At 30.1% G+C, this 22,468-nt stretch overlaps 1 protein-coding gene across 1 annotated transcript in view; it reads left to right on the top strand.

Moving 5' to 3' along the window:
• The window catches only part of LOC145243528 (GPI-anchor transamidase component GPAA1-like), an 80,597-nt gene that overhangs the window by 39,217 nt on the left and 18,912 nt on the right, over window positions 1–22,468 (top strand). The window contains exon 11 of the mRNA XM_080106496.1: window positions 1,483–1,682. Within this exon, the coding sequence (XP_079962622.1) occupies window positions 1,483–1,682 (200 nt within the window). The remainder of the gene's footprint in view (window positions 1–1,482; window positions 1,683–22,468) is intronic.

Below are 22,468 nucleotides of genomic sequence, written 5' to 3'. Positions count from 1 at the left end.
TTATACTTTACCTTTTTATACTTTACCTTTTTATACTTTACCTTTTTATACTTTACCTTTTTTATACTTTACCTTTTTTATACTTTACCTTTTTTATACTTTACTTTTTTCTATACTTTACTTTTTTCTATACTTTACTTTTTTATACTTTACCTTTTTTATACTTTACCTTTTTTATACTTTACCTTTTTTATACTTTACCTTTTTTATACTTTACCTTTTTTATACTTTACCTTTTTTATACTTTACCTTTTTTATACTTTACCTGTTTTATACTTTACCTGTTTTATACTTTACCTGTTTTATACTTTACCTTTTTTATACTTTACCTTTTTTATACTTTAACTTTTTTATACTTTAACTTTTTTATACTTTACTTTTTTTATACTTTACCTTTTTTATACTTTACCTTTTTTATACTTTACCTTTTTTATACTTTACTTTTTTATACTTTACTTTTTTATACTTTACTTTTTTTATACTTTACTTAGCCCAATTCACACATGCAAACACATAGAGGTTTCATTCCTCATTAGGTTGAGAAAATCACTTTAATTTCAGCAGTCCTTGGTATGGCCTTAAAAGCCATCCATTTAGGGGCTGTGGGAAATTTGGAGTTGCCCTTTAGTTACCATTGCTTCCAGATCCAGTTTGGCCCAAAGTGATAATACCTGTTAGGGCTGTCTGAAGATGCTGGTTTCCTGAGTAAAAATATACTGATACATTGATGATATTGTTTATTTCATTTCTCGGCAAAACTCAATCATGTTCTGCAAAGTAAAAAAAGAACTAAAAACAACAATTTTCTTCTACAAAACAATCAAACTAAACAACATGAATAAATACTTGAATACTTTATCCAAAATTACTGGATTCGGCATTAAATAATCCAAAAATGGATGATATGAAACAACCAAATCAAAATGAAATCAATTTCAGCTTCATTTGACATCATCATCCGTAATAATGTTATTTTTTTATCTTCCTCCTCCTTCGATTTACAAAGCACAAAATTGAAATGGATAAAAAAATAAAGTACTTGTACAGTTTAATCAAGACATTAAAAAATGACAATATCAAAAAAAAAAAGGTTATATTGTACGTATCCGTTATAGAATGAAAAGTTCACTGAAAAAAAAAAAACAATTTATGATACTGAGCAAAAGGTAGTCATGTTTCGATTTTTAGGAAGAAAAGTTAGTATTAAAGTTGGGGAAGGAGTGTCAGCGCTTTAAACTGAGTTATCTCTCCCATGACATGTTCAAAAAATTCAAAGATGGCTACCTTCATTGGGCTCTCATAAAAACATGTTTTTCTGCTGTAAAAAAAACTACTCAATCAAATTAAGTGACATTTTTTTTTCAGAGATCTTCAGTCTAAAACGGATACGTAAAATATAACCTTTTTTTTCGATATTTTCATTTTTTAATGTCTTGATTAAACTGTACAAGTACCATATATGAATATATATTTTCTTTCCAGGGTGCCACAAAATCACGAGATATCCTGTCCATAATACCTGTTCTTCTCTTGAGTTACCTGATGGGCTTGATGACGTACTACTCCCCTGAAATATTCAGCCGACAGACAAGGCAACTACAAATCCAGACAGACGAGGCAGTCACGTACGGATTGCTGGCACTGTTCTGCGCATGCCTTTTCTTCCCCAGATTCATCTCAAAGTAAGTTTTTTCTAATTATTTAGAATAAATATGTCCTGACTTGATAAAGTCCGTATTTCTTCCTTCTGCCCCTATCCCCTTCTTTTACTGTATGGCTATCACTCTATTTTCAAGGTGATTTGTCTTGTCAAATTTCAAAGTATCATCATAATTTTTCTTAAACTCAAAACCCACAATCTCTCAACTTACAATTTAATCATGACCATTTTCCTTCTAGTTGTTATGAAACTTATGACATTCTAAATTAAATCTTATGTTTTTGAATTTCTTTTTTGAAATGAGAATTGATAATTTGGATTATTTGGAATACTGCCCTCGTCTTGAACAAGGATTCATGATGATGTGAATGAAGTACTTGGTAAAATTCAGCTGTAAAATTACACTCTTCTGGAGGTTGAAGGTTCAATCGTCAGTGTGAGCAACACTAAAATACATACATTACTTAGGACTTTTACCCAATCATGGCTGATGGAACGAGAGCATACTACCCCATGGATTAAATAATGGGTTCTGTTTGAAATTCCGTGCAGATTCCCAAATTTGACTGAAAGATTTTTGAGTTCAAATAAAATACACTTGAAGAAGGCTCAATTGAGTGAAACATTGTATGAAAAACACTCAAGATGAGAACAATAGTCCAAATAACTCAAACAAATTATCAATTCTCGTCTTCGGTGTTCTCAGAACGTTTTGGTCGATATAACGTCCAGAAATTACATCGACACAGAAAAATGTGAATAACACTCAAGATGAGAACAGTAGTCTGGATGATTCAAATAATATAAATAAAATCTGTTATGAAAAAATGTTTGGCAATATTTTATATACTAATCTCCAATTTCTTTGAATTATTTTAAAATTAAACTTCATTAATTAAAACTGCATAAGACTCTTCATCATGTCATCTGTTGACAAAATGGTTTAGCTAGCAAACAATCTAGCAACACTTTTACAACTGCATCAGAGGATGAAGAGTCAAAAAATGCAGTTGGAAAATTGTTTCAGATAATTGATATAGCAATTTAAAAAAATGGAAAATTCCGCTGTGAGATTAGTTTGATGTTTATATGTGTTTTTCATCATCAACAACATCTGTTTTCTATACTGATATGTGTTGAAAATTAACTTCTAAACTAACCTATTTCTAGTCAGGTTATTATTCAAACTACATAAGCTGAAATGCAATAGATCTTCTTCAGAAGTCATTTCCTTAGTTGAGGTAAGGTTTTTATAGGCTGAATGCCCTTTCTGATCTTTCTTTAGGTGATTGTGTTACTTTATGAGGGAAGAGAGATTGACCTGATTCAAAAAAATATATATAGATATTATCACACTCAGCAATACAACTGCAACAATCGTCACGTCAACTGAACAACAAACATAAACTGAACATTTCCCTCTACATGGCTTCCACCTATTATAGATTGCATACAATGAGTTAATTGATAAATTTGACAATTATTGATAAATTCCAATAAATGAAGAGACAGTTAACTTTAAAAACAACAAATGAGTGATTTTTATTTTAATGTGAAATTATTTTTTCCCTTTTTTTTTTTATAGATAATATTTAATTAATTCTGATTATGGTTAAAATTCGTTCAGAATTAAATTTTCCATGAGCAAAGACGGTGAAGTCTTAGCAGCTAAAATGATCTCTGTTGACTGATTGTAAATTTTGCCTCCAGTCAAACACTCTACATGTTGTAGGGACTTTTGGCCTATTATAGCAATGGCCATGTTCAAAACCCTTTTTTCATTAAAACAAAAAAATTGATATTTTACCTCATTGTTGATCCTTTTAACATCACACAACTTTAATCTATGCAAAACATCACACAACTTTAATCTATGCAAAATATCACTCAACTTTAATCTATGCAAGACATCACTCAACTTTAATCTATGCAAGACATCACTCAACTTTAATCTATGCAAGACATCACTCAACTTTAATTTATGCAAGACATCACTCAACTTTAATCTATGCAAAACATCACTCAACTTTAATCTATGCAACATATCACTCAACTTTAATCTATGCAAGACATCACTCAACTTTAATCTATGCAAAATATCACTCAACTTTAATCTATGCAAAACATCACTCAACTTTAATCTATGCAAAACATCACTCAACTTTAATCTATGTAAAATATCACTCAACTTTAATCTATGCAAGACATCACTCAACTTTAATCTATGCAAAACATCACTCAACTTTAATCTATGCAAAACATCACTCAACTTTAATCTATGCAAAATATCACTCAACTTTAATCTATGCAAAACATCACTCAACTTTAATCTATGCAAAACATCACTCAAATTTAATCTATGCAAGACATCACTCAACTTTAATCTATGCAAAACATCACTCAACTTTAATCTATGCAAAACATCACTCAACTTTAATCTATGCAAGACATCACTCAACTTTAATCTATGCAAAACATCACTCAACTTTAATCTATGCAAAACATCACTCAACTTTAATCTATGCAAAACATCACTCAACTTTAATCTATGCAAAACATCACTCAACTTTAATCTATGCAAAACATCACTCAACTTTAATCTATGCAAGACATCACTCAACTTTAATCTATGCAAAACATCACTCAACTTTAATCTATGCAAAACATCACTCAACTTTAATCTATGCAAAACATCACTCAACTTTAATCTATGTAAGACATCACTCAACTTTAATCTATGCAAAACATCACTCAACTTTAATCTATGCAAAACAGTAGTCAACTTTAATCTATGCAAAACATCACTCAACTTTAATCTATGCAAAATATCACTCAACTTTAATCTATGCAAGACATCACTCAACTTTAATCTATGCAAAACAGTAGTCAACTTTAATCTATGCAAAACATCACTCAACTTTAATCTATGCAAAACATCACTCAACTTTAATCTATGCAAGACATCACTCAACTTTAATCTATGCAAAACATCACTCAACTTTAATCTATGCAAAACAGTAGTCAACTTTAATCTATGCAAAACATCACTCAACTTTAATCTATGCAAAACATCACTCAACTTTAATCTATGCAAAACATCACTCAACTTTAATCTATGCAAGACATCACTCAACTTTAATCTATGCAAAACATCACTCAACTTTAATCTATGCAAAACAGTAGTCAACTTTAATCTATGCAAAACATCACTCAACTTTAATCTATGCAAAACATCACTCAACTTTAATCTATGCAAAACATCACTCAACTTTAATCTATGCAAGACATCACTCAACTTTAATCTCTGCAAAACATCACTCAACTTTAATCTATGCAAAACAGTAGTCAACTTTAATCTATGCAAAACATCACTCAACTTTAATCTATGCAAGACATCACTCAACTTTAATCTATGCAAAACATCACTCAACTTTAATCTATGCAAAACATCACTCAACTTTAATCTATGCAAAACATCACTCAACTTTAATCTATGCAAGACATCACTCAACTTTAATCTATGCAAAACATCACTCAACTTTAATCTATGCAAAACAGTAGTCAACTTTAATCTATGCAAAACAGTAGTCAACTTTAATCTATGCAAAACATCACTCAACTTTAATCTATGCAAAACATCACTCAACTTTAATCTATGCAAAACATCACTCAACTTTAATCTATGCAAAACATCACTCAACTTTAATCTATGCAAGACATCACTCAACTTTAATCTATGCAAAACATCACTCAACTTTAATCTATGCAAAACATCACTCAACTTTAATCTATGCAAGACATCACTCAACTTTAATCTATGCAAGACATCACTCAACTTTAATCTATGCAAAACATCACTCAACTTTAATCTATGCAAAACATCACTCAACTTTAATCTATGCAAGACATCACTCAACTTTAATCTATGCAAAACATCACTCAACTTTAATCTATGCAAAACAGTAGTCAACTTTAATCTATGCAAAACATCACTCAACTTTAATCTATGCAAAACATCACTCAACTTTAATCTATGCAAAACATCACTCAACTTTAATCTATGCAAAACATCACTCAACTTTAATCTATGCAAGACATCACTCAACTTTAATCTATGCAAGACATCACTCAACTTTAATCTATGCAAAACATCACTCAACTTTAATCTATGCAAAACAGTAGTCAACTTTAATCTATGCAAAACAGTAGTCAACTTTAATCTATGCAAAACAGTAGTCAACTTTAATCTATGCAAAACAGTAGTCAACTTTAATCTATGCAAAACATCACTCAACTTTAATCTATGCAAAACATCACTCAACTTTAATCTATGCAAAACAGTAGTCAACTTTAATCTATGCAAAACAGTAGTCAACTTTAATCTATGCAAAACATCACTCAACTTTAATCTATGCAAGACATCACTCAACTTTAATCTATGCAAAACAGTAGTCAACTTTAATCTATGCAAAACAGTAGTCAACTTTAATCTATGCAAAACATCACTCAACTTTAATCTATGCAAAACATCACTCAACTTTAATCTATGCAAAACAGTAGTCAACTTTAATCTATGCAAAACAGTAGTCAACTTTAATCTATGCAAAACATCACTCAACTTTAATCTATGCAAGACATCACTCAACTTTAATCTATGCAAAACAGTAGTCAACTTTAATCTATGCAAAACAGTAGTCAACTTTAATCTATGCAAAACATCACTCAACTTTAATCTATGCAAAACATCACTCAACTTTAATCTATGCAAAACAGTAGTCAACTTTAATCTATGCAAAACAGTAGTCAACTTTAATCTATGCAAAACATCACTCAACTTTAATCTATGCAAAACATCACTCAACTTTAATCTATGCAAAACATCACTCAACTTTAATCTATGCAAAACATCACTCAACTTTAATCTATGCAAAACATCACTCAACTTTAATCTATGCAAAACAGTAGTCAACTTTAATCTATGCAAAACAGTAGTCAACTTTAATCTATGCAAAACATCACTCAACTTTAATCTATGCAAGACATCACTCAACTTTAATCTATGCAAAACAGTAGTCAACTTTAATCTATGCAAAACAGTAGTCAACTTTAATCTATGCAAAACATCACTCAACTTTAATCTATGCAAAACATCACTCAACTTTAATCTATGCAAAACAGTAGTCAACTTTAATCTATGCAAAACATCACTCAACTTTAATCTATGCAAAACATCACTCAACTTTAATCTATGCAAAACATCACTCAACTTTAATCTATGCAAAACAGTAGTCAACTTTAATCTATGCAAAACAGTAGTCAACTTTAATCTATGCAAAACAGTAGTCAACTTTAATCTATGCAAAACATCACTCAACTTTAATCTATGCAAAACATCACTCAACTTTAATCTATGCAAAACAGTAGTCAACTTTAATCTATGCAAAACAGTAGTCAACTTTAATCTATGCAAAACATCACTCAACTTTAATCTATGCAAAACATCACTCAACTTTAATCTATGCAAAACATCACTCAACTTTAATCTATGCAAAACAGTAGTCAACTTTAATCTATGCAAAACAGTAGTCAACTTTAATCTATGCAAAACAGTAGTCAACTTTAATCTATGCAAAACATCACTCAACTTTAATCTATGCAAAACATCACTCAACTTCAATCTATGCAAAACATCACTCAACTTTAATCTATGCAAAACATCACTCAAATTTAATCTATGCAAGACATCACTCAACTTTAATCTATGCAAAACATCACTCAACTTTAATCTATGCAAAACATCACTCAACTTTAATCTATGCAAGACATCACTCAACTTTAATCTATGCAAAACATCACTCAACTTTAATCTATGCAAAACATCACTCAACTTTAATCTATGCAAGACATCACTCAACTTTAATCTATGCAAAACATCACTCAACTTTAATCTATGCAAAACAGTAGTCAACTTTAATCTATGCAAAACATCACTCAACTTTAATCTATGCAAGACATCACTCAACTTTAATCTATGCAAAACATCACTCAACTTTAATCTATGCAAAACATCACTCAACTTTAATCTATGCAAAACATCACTCAACTTTAATCTATGCAAGACATCACTCAACTTTAATCTATGCAAAACATCACTCAACTTTAATCTATGCAAAACAGTAGTCAACTTTAATCTATGCAAAACATCACTCAACTTTAATCTATGCAAAATATCACTCAACTTTAATCTATGCAAAACATCACTCAACTTTAATCTATGCAAAACATCACTCAACTTTAATCTATGCAAAATATCACTCAACTTTAATCTATGCAAAACATCACTCAACTTTAATCTATGCAAAACATCACTCAACTTTAATCTATGCAAAACATCACTCAACTTTAATCTATGCAAAACATCACTCAACTTTAATCTATGCAAAAAAGTAGTCAACTTTAATCTATGCAAAACATCACTCAACTTTAATCTATGCAAGACATCACTCAACTTTAATCTATGCAAAACATCACTCAACTTTAATCTATGCAAGACATCACTCAACTTTAATCTATGCAAAACATCACTCAACTTTAATCTATGCAAAACAGTAGTCAACTTTAATCTATGCAAAATATCACTCAACTTTAATCTATGCAAAACATCACTCAAATTTAATCTATGCAAAACAGTAGTCAACTTTAATCTATGCAAAACATCACTCAACTTTAATCTATGCAAGACATCACTCAACTTTAATCTATGCAAAACATCACTCAACTTTAATCTATGCAAAACATCACTCAACTTTAATCTATGCAAAACATCACTCAACTTTAATCTATGCAAGACATCACTCAACTTTAATCTATGCAAGACATCACTCAACTTTAATCTATGCAAAACATCACTCAACTTTAATCTATGCAAAAAATCACTCAACTTTAATCTATGCAAGACATCACTCAACTTTAATCTATGCAAAACATCACTCAACTTTAATCTATGCAAAACATCACTCAACTTTAATCTATGCAAAACATCACTCAACTTTAATCTATGCAAGACATCACTCAACTTTAATCTATGCAAAACATCACTCAACTTTAATCTATGCAAGACATCACTCAACTTTAATCTATGCAAAACATCACTCAACTTTAATCTATGCAAAACAGTAGTCAACTTTAATCTATGCAAAATATCACTCAACTTTAATCTATGCAAAACATCACTCAAATTTAATCTATGCAAAACATCACTCAACTTTAATCTATGCAAAATATCACTCAACTTTAATCTATGCAAAACAGTAGTCAACTTTAATCTATGCAAAACATCACTCAACTTTAATCTATGCAAAACATCACTCAAATTTAATCTATGCAAGACATCACTCAACTTTAATCTATGCAAAACATCACTCAACTTTAATCTATGCAAAACAGTAGTCAACTTTAATCTATGCAAAACATCACTCAACTTTAATCTATGCAAGACATCACTCAACTTTAATCTATGCAAAACATCACTCAACTTTAATCTATGCAAAACATCACTCAACTTTAATCTATGCAAAACATCACTCAACTTTAATCTATGCAAGACATCACTCAACTTTAATCTATGCAAAACATCACTCAACTTTAATCTATGCAAAACAGTAGTCAACTTTAATCTATGCAAAACATCACTCAACTTTAATCTATGCAAAATATCACTCAACTTTAATCTATGCAAAACATCACTCAACTTTAATCTATGCAAAACATCACTCAACTTTAATCTATGCAAAATATCACTCAACTTTAATCTATGCAAAACATCACTCAACTTTAATCTATGCAAAACATCACTCAACTTTAATCTATGCAAAACATCACTCAACTTTAATCTATGCAAAACATCACTCAACTTTAATCTATGCAAAAAAGTAGTCAACTTTAATCTATGCAAAACATCACTCAACTTTAATCTATGCAAGACATCACTCAACTTTAATCTATGCAAAACATCACTCAACTTTAATCTATGCAAGACATCACTCAACTTTAATCTATGCAAAACATCACTCAACTTTAATCTATGCAAAACAGTAGTCAACTTTAATCTATGCAAAATATCACTCAACTTTAATCTATGCAAAACATCACTCAAATTTAATCTATGCAAAACAGTAGTCAACTTTAATCTATGCAAAACATCACTCAACTTTAATCTATGCAAGACATCACTCAACTTTAATCTATGCAAAACATCACTCAACTTTAATCTATGCAAAACATCACTCAACTTTAATCTATGCAAAACATCACTCAACTTTAATCTATGCAAGACATCACTCAACTTTAATCTATGCAAAACATCACTCAACTTTAATCTATGCAAAACATCACTCAACTTTAATCTATGCAAAACATCACTCAACTTTAATCTATGCAAGACATCACTCAACTTTAATCTATGCAAAACATCACTCAACTTTAATCTATGCAAAACATCACTCAACTTTAATCTATGCAAAACATCACTCAACTTTAATCTATGCAAGACATCACTCAACTTTAATCTATGCAAAACATCACTCAACTTTAATCTATGCAAGACATCACTCAACTTTAATCTATGCAAAACATCACTCAACTTTAATCTATGCAAAACAGTAGTCAACTTTAATCTATGCAAAATATCACTCAACTTTAATCTATGCAAAACATCACTCAAATTTAATCTATGCAAAACATCACTCAACTTTAATCTATGCAAAATATCACTCAACTTTAATCTATGCAAAATATCACTCAACTTTAATCTATGCAAAACATCACTCAACTTTAATCTATGCAAGACATCACTCAACTTTAATCTATGCAAAACATAACTCAACTTTAATCTATGCAAAACATCACTCAACTTTAATCTATGCAAAACATCACTCAACTTTAATCTATGCAAGACATCACTCAACTTTAATCTATGCAAAACATCACTCAACTTTAATCTATGCAAAACATCACTCAACTTTAATCTATGCAAGACATCACTCAACTTTAATCTATGCAAAACATCACTCAACTTTAATCTATGCAAGTCATCACTCAACTTTAATCTATGCAAAACATACCTCAACTTTAATCTATGCAAGACATCACTCAACTTTAATCTATGCAAAATATCACTCAACTTTAATCTATGCAAAACATCACTCAACTTTAATCTATGTAAAATATCACTCAACTTTAATCTATGCAAAATATCACTCAACTTTAATCTATGCAAGACATCACTCAACTTTAATCTATGCAAAACATCACTCAACTTTAATCTATGCAAGACATCACTCAACTTTAATCTATGCAAAACATCACTCAACTTTAATCTATGCAAAACATCACTCAACTTTAATCTATGCAAGACATCACTCAACTTTAATCTATGCAAAACATCACTCAACTTTAATCTATGCAAAACATCACTCAACTTTAATCTATGCAAAACATCACTCAACTTTAATCTATGCAAGACATCACTCAACTTTAATCTATGCAAAACATCACTCAACTTTAATCTATGCAAAACATCACTCAACTTTAATCTATGCAAGACATCACTCAACTTTAATCTATGCAAAACATCACTCAACTTTAATCTATGCAAGACATCACTCAACTTTAATCTATGCAAAACATACCTCAACTTTAATCTATGCAAAACATCACTCAACTTTAATCTATGCAAAACATCACTCAACTTTAATCTATGCAAGACATCACTCAACTTTAATCTATGCAAAACAGTAGTCAACTTTAATCTATGCAAAACATCACTCAACTTTAATCTATGCAAAACATCACTCAACTTTAATCTATGCAAAACATCACTCAACTTTAATCTATGCAAAACATCACTCAACTTTAATCTATGCAAAACAGTAGTCAACTTTAATCTATGCAAAACAGTAGTCAACTTTAATCTATGCAAAACAGTAGTCAACTTTAATCTATGCAAAACATCACTCAACTTAAATCTATGCAAAACATCACTCAACTTTAATCTATGCAAAACATCACTCAACTTTAATCTATGCAAGACATCACTCAACTTTAATCTATGCAAAACATCACTCAACTTTAATCTATGCAAAACATCACTCAACTTTAATCTATGCAAAACATCACTCAACTTTAATCTATGCAAAACAGTAGTCAACTTTAATCTATGCAAAACATCACTCAACTTTAATCTATGCAAAACATCACTCAACTTTAATCTATGCAAAACATCACTCAACTTTAATCTATGCAAAACAGTAGTCAACTTTAATCTATGCAAAACAGTAGTCAACTTTAATCTATGCAAAACAGTAGTCAACTTTAATCTATGCAAAACATCACTCAACTTTAATCTATGCAAAACATCACTCAACTTTAATCTATGCAAAACATCACTCAACTTTAATCTATGCAAGACATCACTCAACTTTAATCTATGCAAAACATCACTCAACTTTAATCTATGCAAAACAGTAGTCAACTTTAATCTATGCAAAACATCACTCAACTTTAATCTATGCAAGACATCACTCAACTTTAATCTATGCAAAACATCACTCAACTTTAATCTATGCAAAACAGTAGTCAACTTTAATCTATGCAAAACATCACTCAACTTTAATCTATGCAAGACATCACTCAACTTTAATCTATGCAAAACATCACTCAACTTTAATCTATGCAAAACATCACTCAACTTTAATCTATGCAAAACATCACTCAACTTTAATCTATGCAAGACATCACTCAACTTTAATCTATGCAAGACATCACTCAACTTTAATCTATGCAAGACATCACTCAACTTTAATCTATGCAAAACATAACTCAACTTTAATCTATGCAAAACATCACTCAACTTTAATCTATGCAAAACATCACTCAACTTTAATCTATGCAAGACATCACTCAACTTTAATCTATGCAAAACATCACTCAACTTTAATCTATGCAAAACATCACTCAACTTTAATCTATGCAAGACATCACTCAACTTTAATCTATGCAAAACATCACTCAACTTTAATCTATGCAAGACATCACTCAACTTTAATCTATGCAAAACATACCTCAACTTTAATCTATGCAAGACATCACTCAACTTTAATCTATGCAAAATATCACTCAACTTTAATCTATGCAAAACATCACTCAACTTTAATCTATGTAAAATATCACTCAACTTTAATCTATGCAAAATATCACTCAACTTTAATCTATGCAAGACATCACTCAACTTTAATCTATGCAAAACATCACTCAACTTTAATCTATGCAAGACATCACTCAACTTTAATCTATGCAAAACATCACTCAACTTTAATCTATGCAAAACATCACTCAACTTTAATCTATGCAAGACATCACTCAACTTTAATCTATGCAAAACATCACTCAACTTTAATCTATGCAAAACATCACTCAACTTTAATCTATGCAAAACATCACTCAACTTTAATCTATGCAAGACATCACTCAACTTTAATCTATGCAAAACATCACTCAACTTTAATCTATGCAAAACATCACTCAACTTTAATCTATGCAAGACATCACTCAACTTTAATCTATGCAAGACATCACTCAACTTTAATCTATGCAAGACATCACTCAACTTTAATCTATGCAAAACATACCTCAACTTTAATCTATGCAAAACATCACTCAACTTTAATCTATGCAAAACATCACTCAACTTTAATCTATGCAAGACATCACTCAACTTTAATCTATGCAAAACAGTAGTCAACTTTAATCTATGCAAAACATCACTCAACTTTAATCTATGCAAAACATCACTCAACTTTAATCTATGCAAAACATCACTCAACTTTAATCTATGCAAAACAGTAGTCAACTTTAATCTATGCAAAACAGTAGTCAACTTTAATCTATGCAAAACAGTAGTCAACTTTAATCTATGCAAAACAGTAGTCAACTTTAATCTATGCAAAACATCACTCAACTTTAATCTATGCAAAACATCACTCAACTTTAATCTATGCAAAACAGTAGTCAACTTTAATCTATGCAAAACAGTAGTCAACTTTAATCTATGCAAAACAGTAGTCAACTTTAATCTATGCAAAACATCACTCAACTTTAATCTATGCAAAACATCACTCAACTTTAATCTATGCAAAACATCACTCAACTTTAATCTATGCAAGACATCACTCAACTTTAATCTATGCAAAACATCACTCAACTTTAATCTATGCAAAACATCACTCAACTTTAATCTATGCAAAACATCACTCAACTTTAATCTATGCAAAACAGTAGTCAACTTTAATCTATGCAAAACATCACTCAACTTTAATCTATGCAAAACATCACTCAACTTTAATCTATGCAAAACATCACTCAACTTTAATCTATGCAAAACAGTAGTCAACTTTAATCTATGCAAAACAGTAGTCAACTTTAATCTATGCAAAACAGTAGTCAACTTTAATCTATGCAAAACATCACTCAACTTTAATCTATGCAAAACATCACTCAACTTTAATCTATGCAAGACATCACTCAACTTTAATCTATGCAAAACATCACTCAACTTTAATCTATGCAAAACATCACTCAACTTTAATCTATGCAAGACATCACTCAACTTTAATCTATGCAAAACATCACTCAACTTTAATCTATGCAAAACAGTAGTCAACTTTAATCTATGCAAAACATCACTCAACTTTAATCTATGCAAGACATCACTCAACTTTAATCTATGCAAAACATCACTAAACTTTAATCTATGCAAAACAGTAGTCAACTTTAATCTATGCAAAACATTACTCAACTTTAATCTATGCAAGACATCACTCAACTTTAATCTATGCAAAACATCACTCAACTTTAATCTATGCAAAACATCACTCAACTTTAATCTATGCAAAACATCACTCAACTTTAATCTATGCAAGACATCACTCAACTTTAATCTATGCAAAACATCACTCAACTTTAATCTATGCAAAACAGTAGTCAACTTTAATCTATGCAAAACATCACTCAACTTTAATCTATGCAAGACATCACTCAACTTTAATCTATGCAAAACATCACTCAACTTTAATCTATGCAAAACATCACTCAACTTTAATCTATGCAAAACATCACTCAACTTTAATCTATGCAAGACATCACTCAACTTTAATCTATGCAAAACATCACTCAACTTTAATCTATGCAAAACAGTAGTCAACTTTAATCTATGCAAAACATCACTCAACTTTAATCTATGCAAAATATCACTCAACTTTAATCTATGCAAAACATCACTCAACTTTAATCTATGCAAAACATCACTCAACTTTAATCTATGCAAAATATCACTCAACTTTAATCTATGCAAAACATCACTCAACTTTAATCTATGCAAAACATCACTCAACTTTAATCTATGCAAAACATCACTCAACTTTAATCTATGCAAAACATCACTCAACTTTAATCTATGCAAAAAAGTAGTCAACTTTAATCTATGCAAAACATCACTCAACTTTAATCTATGCAAGACATCACTCAACTTTAATCTATGCAAAACATCACTCAACTTTAATCTATGCAAGACATCACTCAACTTTAATCTATGCAAAACATCACTCAACTTTAATCTATGCAAAACAGTAGTCAACTTTAATCTATGCAAAATATCACTCAACTTTAATCTATGCAAAACATCACTCAAATTTAATCTATGCAAAACAGTAGTCAACTTTAATCTATGCAAAACATCACTCAACTTTAATCTATGCAAGACATCACTCAACTTTAATCTATGCAAAACATCACTCAACTTTAATCTATGCAAAACATCACTCAACTTTAATCTATGCAAAACATCACTCAACTTTAATCTATGCAAGACATCACTCAACTTTAATCTATGCAAAACATCACTCAACTTTAATCTATGCAAAACATCACTCAACTTTAATCTATGCAAAACATCACTCAACTTTAATCTATGCAAAACAGTAGTCAACTTTAATCTATGCAAAACATCACTCAACTTTAATCTATGCAAAACATCACTCAACTTTAATCTATGCAAAACATCACTCAACTTTAATCTATGCAAGACATCACTCAACTTTAATCTATGCAAAACATCACTCAACTTTAATCTATGCAAGACATCACTCAACTTTAATCTATGCAAAACATCACTCAACTTTAATCTATGCAAAACAGTAGTCAACTTTAATCTATGCAAAATATCACTCAACTTTAATCTATGCAAAACATCACTCAAATTTAATCTATGCAAAACATCACTCAACTTTAATCTATGCAAAATATCACTCAACTTTAATCTATGCAAAACATCACTCAACTTTAATCTATGCAAAACATCACTCAACTTTAATCTATGCAAGACATCACTCAACTTTAATCTATGCTAAACATCACTCAACTTTAATCTATGCAAAACAGTAGTCAACTTTAATCTATGCAAAACATCACTCAACTTTAATCTATGCAAAACATCACTCAAATTTAATCTATGCAAGACATCACTCAACTTTAATCTATGCAAAACATCACTCAACTTTAATCTATGCAAAACATCACTCAACTTTAATCTATGCAAAACATCACTCAACTTTAATCTATGCAAAACATCACTCAACTTTAATCTATGCAAGACATCACTCAACTTTAATCTATGCAAGACATCACTCAACTTTAATCTATGCAAGGCATCACTCAACTTTAATCTATGCAAAACATCACTCAACTTTAATCTATGCAAAACATCACTCAACTTTAATCTATGCAAGACATCACTCAACTTTAATCTATGCAAAATATCACTCAACTTTAATCTATGGAAAACATCACTCAACTTTAATCTATGTAAAATATCACTCAACTTTAATCTATGCAAAATATCACTCAACTTTAATCTATGCAAGACATCACTCAACTTTAATCTATGCAAAACATCACTCAACTTTAATCTATGCAAGACATCACTCAACTTTAATCTATGCAAGACATCACTCAACTTTAATCTATGCAAAACATCACTCAACTTTAATCTATGCAAAACATCACTCAACTTTAATCTATGCAAGACATCACTCAACTTTAATCTATGCAAAATATCACTCAACTTTAATCTATGCAAAACATCACTCAACTTTAATCTATGCAAAACATCACTCAACTTTAATCTATGCAAAACATCACTCAACTTTAATCTATGCAAGACATCACTCAACTTTAATCTATGCAAAATATCACTCAACTTTAATCTATGCAAAACATCACTCAACTTTAATCTATGCAAAACATCACTCAACTTTAATCTATGCAAAACATCACTCAACTTTAATCTATGCAAAACATCACACAACTTTAATCTATGCAAAACATCACTCAACTTTAATCTATGCAAAACATCACACAACTTTAATCTATGCAAAACATCACTCAACTTTAATCTATGCAAAACATCACTCAACTTTAATCTATGCAAAACATCACTCAACTTTAATCTATGCAAAACATCACTCAACTTTAATCTATGCAAGACATCACTCAACTTTAATCTATGCAAAACATCACTCAACTTTAATCTATGCAAAACATCACTCAACTTTAATCTATGCAAAACATCACTCAACTTTAATCTATGCAAGACATCACTCAACTTTAATCTATGCAAAACATCACTCAACTTTAATCTATGCAAAACAGTAGTCAACTTTAATCTATGCAAAACATCACTCAACTTTAATCTATGCAAGACATCACTCAACTTTAATCTATGCAAAATATCACTCAACTTTAATCTATGCAAGACATCACTCAACTTTAATCTATGCAAAACATCACTCAACTTTAATCTATGCAAGACATCACTCAACTTTAATCTATGCAAGACATCACTCAACTTTAATCTATGCAAAACATCACTCAACTTTAATCTATGCAAAACATCACTCAACTTTAATCTATGCAAGACATCACTCAACTTTAATCTATGCAAGACATCACTCAACTTTAATCTATGCAAAACATCACTCAACTTTAATCTATGCAAAACATCACTCAACTTTAATCTATGCAAAACATCACTCAACTTTAATCTATGCAAAACATCACTCAACTTTAATCTATGCAAGACATCACTCAACTTTAATCTATGCAAAACATCACTCAACTTTAATCTATGCAAAACATCACTCAACTTTAATCTATGCAAAACATCACTCAACTTTAATCTATGTAAAATATCACTCAACTTTAATCTATGCAAAATATCACTCAACTTTAATCTATGCAAGACATCACTCAACTTTAATCTATGCAAGACATCACTCAACTTTAATCTATGCAAGACATCACTCAACTTTAATCTATGCAAAACATCACTCAACTTTAATCTATGCAAGACATCACTCAACTTTAATCTATGCAAGACATCACTCAACTTTAATCTATGCAAAACATCACTCAACTTTAATCTATGCAAAACATCACTCAACTTTAATCTATGCAAAACATCACTCAACTTTAATCCATGCAAGACATCACTCAACTTTAATCTATGCAAAACATCACTCAACTTTAATCTATGCAAAACAGTAGTCAACTTTAATCTATGCAAAACATCACTCAACTTTAATCTATGCAAGACATCACTCAACTTTAATCTATGCAAAACATCACTCAACTTTAATCTATGCAAAACAGTAGTCAACTTTAATCTATGCAAAACATCACTCAACTTTAATCTATGCAAGACATCACTCAACTTTAATCTATGCAAGACATCACTCAACTTTAATCTATGCAAAACATCACTCAACTTTAATCTATGCAAAACATCACTCAACTTTAATCTATGCAAGACATCACTCAACTTTAATCTATGCAAAACATCACTCAACTTTAATCTATGCAAAACAGTAGTCAACTTTAATCTATGCAAAACATCACTCAACTTTAATCTATGCAAGACATCACTCAACTTTAATCTATGCAAAACATCACTCAACTTTAATCTATGCAAAACAGTAGTCAACTTTAATCTATGCAAAACATCACTCAACTTTAATCTATGCAAGACATCACTCAACTTTAATCTATGCAAAACATCACTCAACTTTAATCTATGCAAAACAGTAGTCAACTTTAATCTATGCAAAACATCACTCAACTTTAATCTATGCAAGACATCACTCAACTTTAATCTATGCAAAACATCACTCAACTTTAATCTATGCAAAACATCACTCAACTTTAATCTATGCAAAACATCACTCAACTTTAATCTATGCAAGACATCACTCAACTTTAATCTATGCAAAACATCACTCAACTTTAATCTATGCAAAACAGTAGTCAACTTTAATCTATGCAAAACATCACTCAACTTTAATCTATGCAAGACATCACTCAACTTTAATCTATGCAAAACATCACTCAACTTTAATCTATGCAAAACATCACTCAACTTTAATCTATGCAAAACATCACTCAACTTTAATCTATGCAAGACATCACTCAACTTTAATCTATGCAAAACATCACTCAACTTTAATCTATGCAAGACATCACTCAACTTTAATCTATGCAAAACATCACTCAACTTTAATCTATGCAAAACAGTAGTCAACTTTAATCTATGCAAAACATCACTCAACTTTAATCTATGCAAAACATCACTCAACTTTAATCTATGCAAAACATCACTCAACTTTAATCTATGCAAAACATCACTCAACTTTAATCTATGCAAGACATCACTCAACTTTAATCTATGCAAAACATCACTCAACTTTAATCTATGCAAAACATCACTCAACTTTAATCTATGCAAAACAGTAGTCAACTTTAATCTATGCAAAACATCACTCAACTTTAATCTATGCAAAATATCACTCAACTTTAATCTATGCAAAATATCACTCAACTTTAATCTATGCAAAACATCACTCAACTTTAATCTATGCAAGACATCACTCAACTTTAATCTATGCAAAACATCACTCAACTTTAATCTATGCAAAACAGTAGTCAACTTTAATCTATGCAAAACATCACTCAACTTTAATCTATGCAAGACATCACTCAACTTTAATCTATGCAAAACATCACTCAACTTTAATCTATGCAAAATATCACTCAACTTTAATCTATGCAAAATATCACTCAACTTTAATCTATGCAAGACATCACTCAACTTTAATCTATGCAAAACAGTAGTCAACTTTAATCTATGCAAAACAGTAGTCAACTTTAATCTATGCAAAACATCACTCAACTTTAATCTATGCAAAACAGTAGTCAACTTTAATCTATGCAAAACATCACTCAACTTTAATCTATGCAAAACATCACTCAACTTTAATCTATGCAAAACATCACTCAACTTTAATCTATGCAAAACAGTAGTCAACTTTAATCTATGCAAAACATCACTCAACTTTAATCTATGCAAAACATCACTCAACTTTAATCTATGCAAAACATCACTCAACTTTAATCTATGCAAAACAGTAGTCAACTTTAATCTATGCAAAATATCACTCAACTTTAATCTATGCAAAACATCACTCAACTTGAATCTATGCAAAACAGTAGTCAACTTTAATCTATGCAAAACATCACTCAAATTTAATCTATGCAAAACATCACTCAACTTTAATCTATGCAAGACATCACTCAACTTTAATCTATGCAAGACATCACTCAACTTTAATCTATGCAAAACATCACTCAACTTTAATCTATGCAAAACATCACTCAACTTTAATCTATGCAAAATATCACTCAACTTTAATCTATGCAAAACATCACTCAACTTTAATCTATGCAAAACATCACTCAACTTTAATCTATGCAAGACATCACTCAACTTTAATCTATGCAAAACATCACTCAACTTTAATCTATGCAAAACATCACTCAACTTTAATCTATGCAAGACATCACTCAACTTTAATCTATGCAAAACATCACTCAACTTTAATCTATGCAAGACATCACTCAACTTTAATCTATGCAAAACATCACTCAACTTTAATCTATGCAAAACATCACTCAACTTTAATCTATGCAAGACATCACTCAACTTTAATCTATGCAAAACATCACTCAACTTTAATCTATGCAAAACATCACTCAACTTTAATCTATGCAAGACATCACTCAACTTTAATCTATGCAAGACATCACTCAACTTTAATCTATGCAAAACATCACTCAACTTTAATCTATGCAAAACATCACTCAACTTTAATCTATGCAAAACATCACTCAACTTTAATCTATGCAAGACATCACTCAACTTTAATCTATGCAAAACATCACTCAACTTTAATCTATGCAAGACATCACTCAACTTTAATCTATGCAAGACATCACTCAACTTTAATCTATGCAAAACATCACTCAACTTTAATCTATGCAAAACATCACTCAACTTTAATCTATGCAAAACATCACTCAACTTTAATCTATGCAAGACATCACTCAACTTTAATCTATGCAAAACATCACTCAACTTTAATCTATGCAAAACATCACTCAACTTTAATCTATGCAAAACATCACTCAACTTTAATCTATGCAAAATATCACTCAACTTTAATCTATGCAAAACATCACTCAACTTTAATCTATGCAAAACATCACTCAAATTTAATCTATGCAAGACATCACTCAACTTTAATCTATGCAAAACATCACTCAACTTTAATCTATGCAAAACATCACTCAACTTTAATCTATGCAAGACATCACTCAACTTTAATCTATGCAAAACATCACTCAACTTTAATCTATGCAAAACATCACTCAACTTTAATCTATGCAAAACATCACTCAACTTTAATCTATGCAAAACATCACTCAACTTTAATCTATGCAAAACATCACTCAACTTTAATCTATGCAAGACATCACTCAACTTTAATCTATGCAAAACATCACTCAACTTTAATCTATGCAAAACATCACTCAACTTTAATCTATGCAAAACATCACTCAACTTTAATCTATGCAAGACATCACTCAACTTTAATCTATGCAAAACATCACTCAACTTTAATCTATGCAAGACATCACTCAACTTTAATCTATGCAAAATATCACTCAACTTTAATCTATGCAAAACATCACTCAACTTTAATCTATGCAAAACATCACTCAAATTTAATCTATGCAAGACATCACTCAACTTTAATCTATGCAAAACATCACTCAACTTTAATCTATGCAAAACATCACTCAACTTTAATCCACGCAAAACATCACTCAACTTTAATCTATGCAAAACATCACTCAACTTTAATCTATGCAAGACATCACTCAACTTTAATCTATGCAAGACATCACTCAACTTTAATCTATGCAAGACATCACTCAACTTTAATCTATGCAAGGCATCACTCAACTTTAATCTATGCAAAACATCACTCAACTTTAATCTATGCAAAACATCACTCAACTTTAATCTATGCAAGACATCACTCAACTTTAATCTATCCAAAATATCACTCAACTGTAATCTATGCAAAACATCACTCAACTTTAATCTATGCAAAACATCACTCAAATTTAATCTATGCAAGACATCACTCAACTTTAATCTATGCAAAACATCACTCAACTTTAATCTATGCAAAACATCACTCAACTTTAATCTACGCAAAACATCACTCAACTTTAATCTATGCAAAACATCACTCAACTTTAATCTATGCAAGACATCACTCAACTTTAATCTATGCAAGA

Source organism: Euprymna scolopes, chromosome 22, assembly GCF_053919585.1.
Source record: "Euprymna scolopes isolate OS-2025 chromosome 22, ASM5391958v1, whole genome shotgun sequence".
Classification (NCBI taxonomy): Eukaryota; Metazoa; Mollusca; class Cephalopoda; order Sepiida; family Sepiolidae; genus Euprymna; species Euprymna scolopes.
The sequence above is the reverse complement of the archived record's forward strand: the minus strand, read 5'-3'. Positions and strand labels throughout refer to the sequence as shown.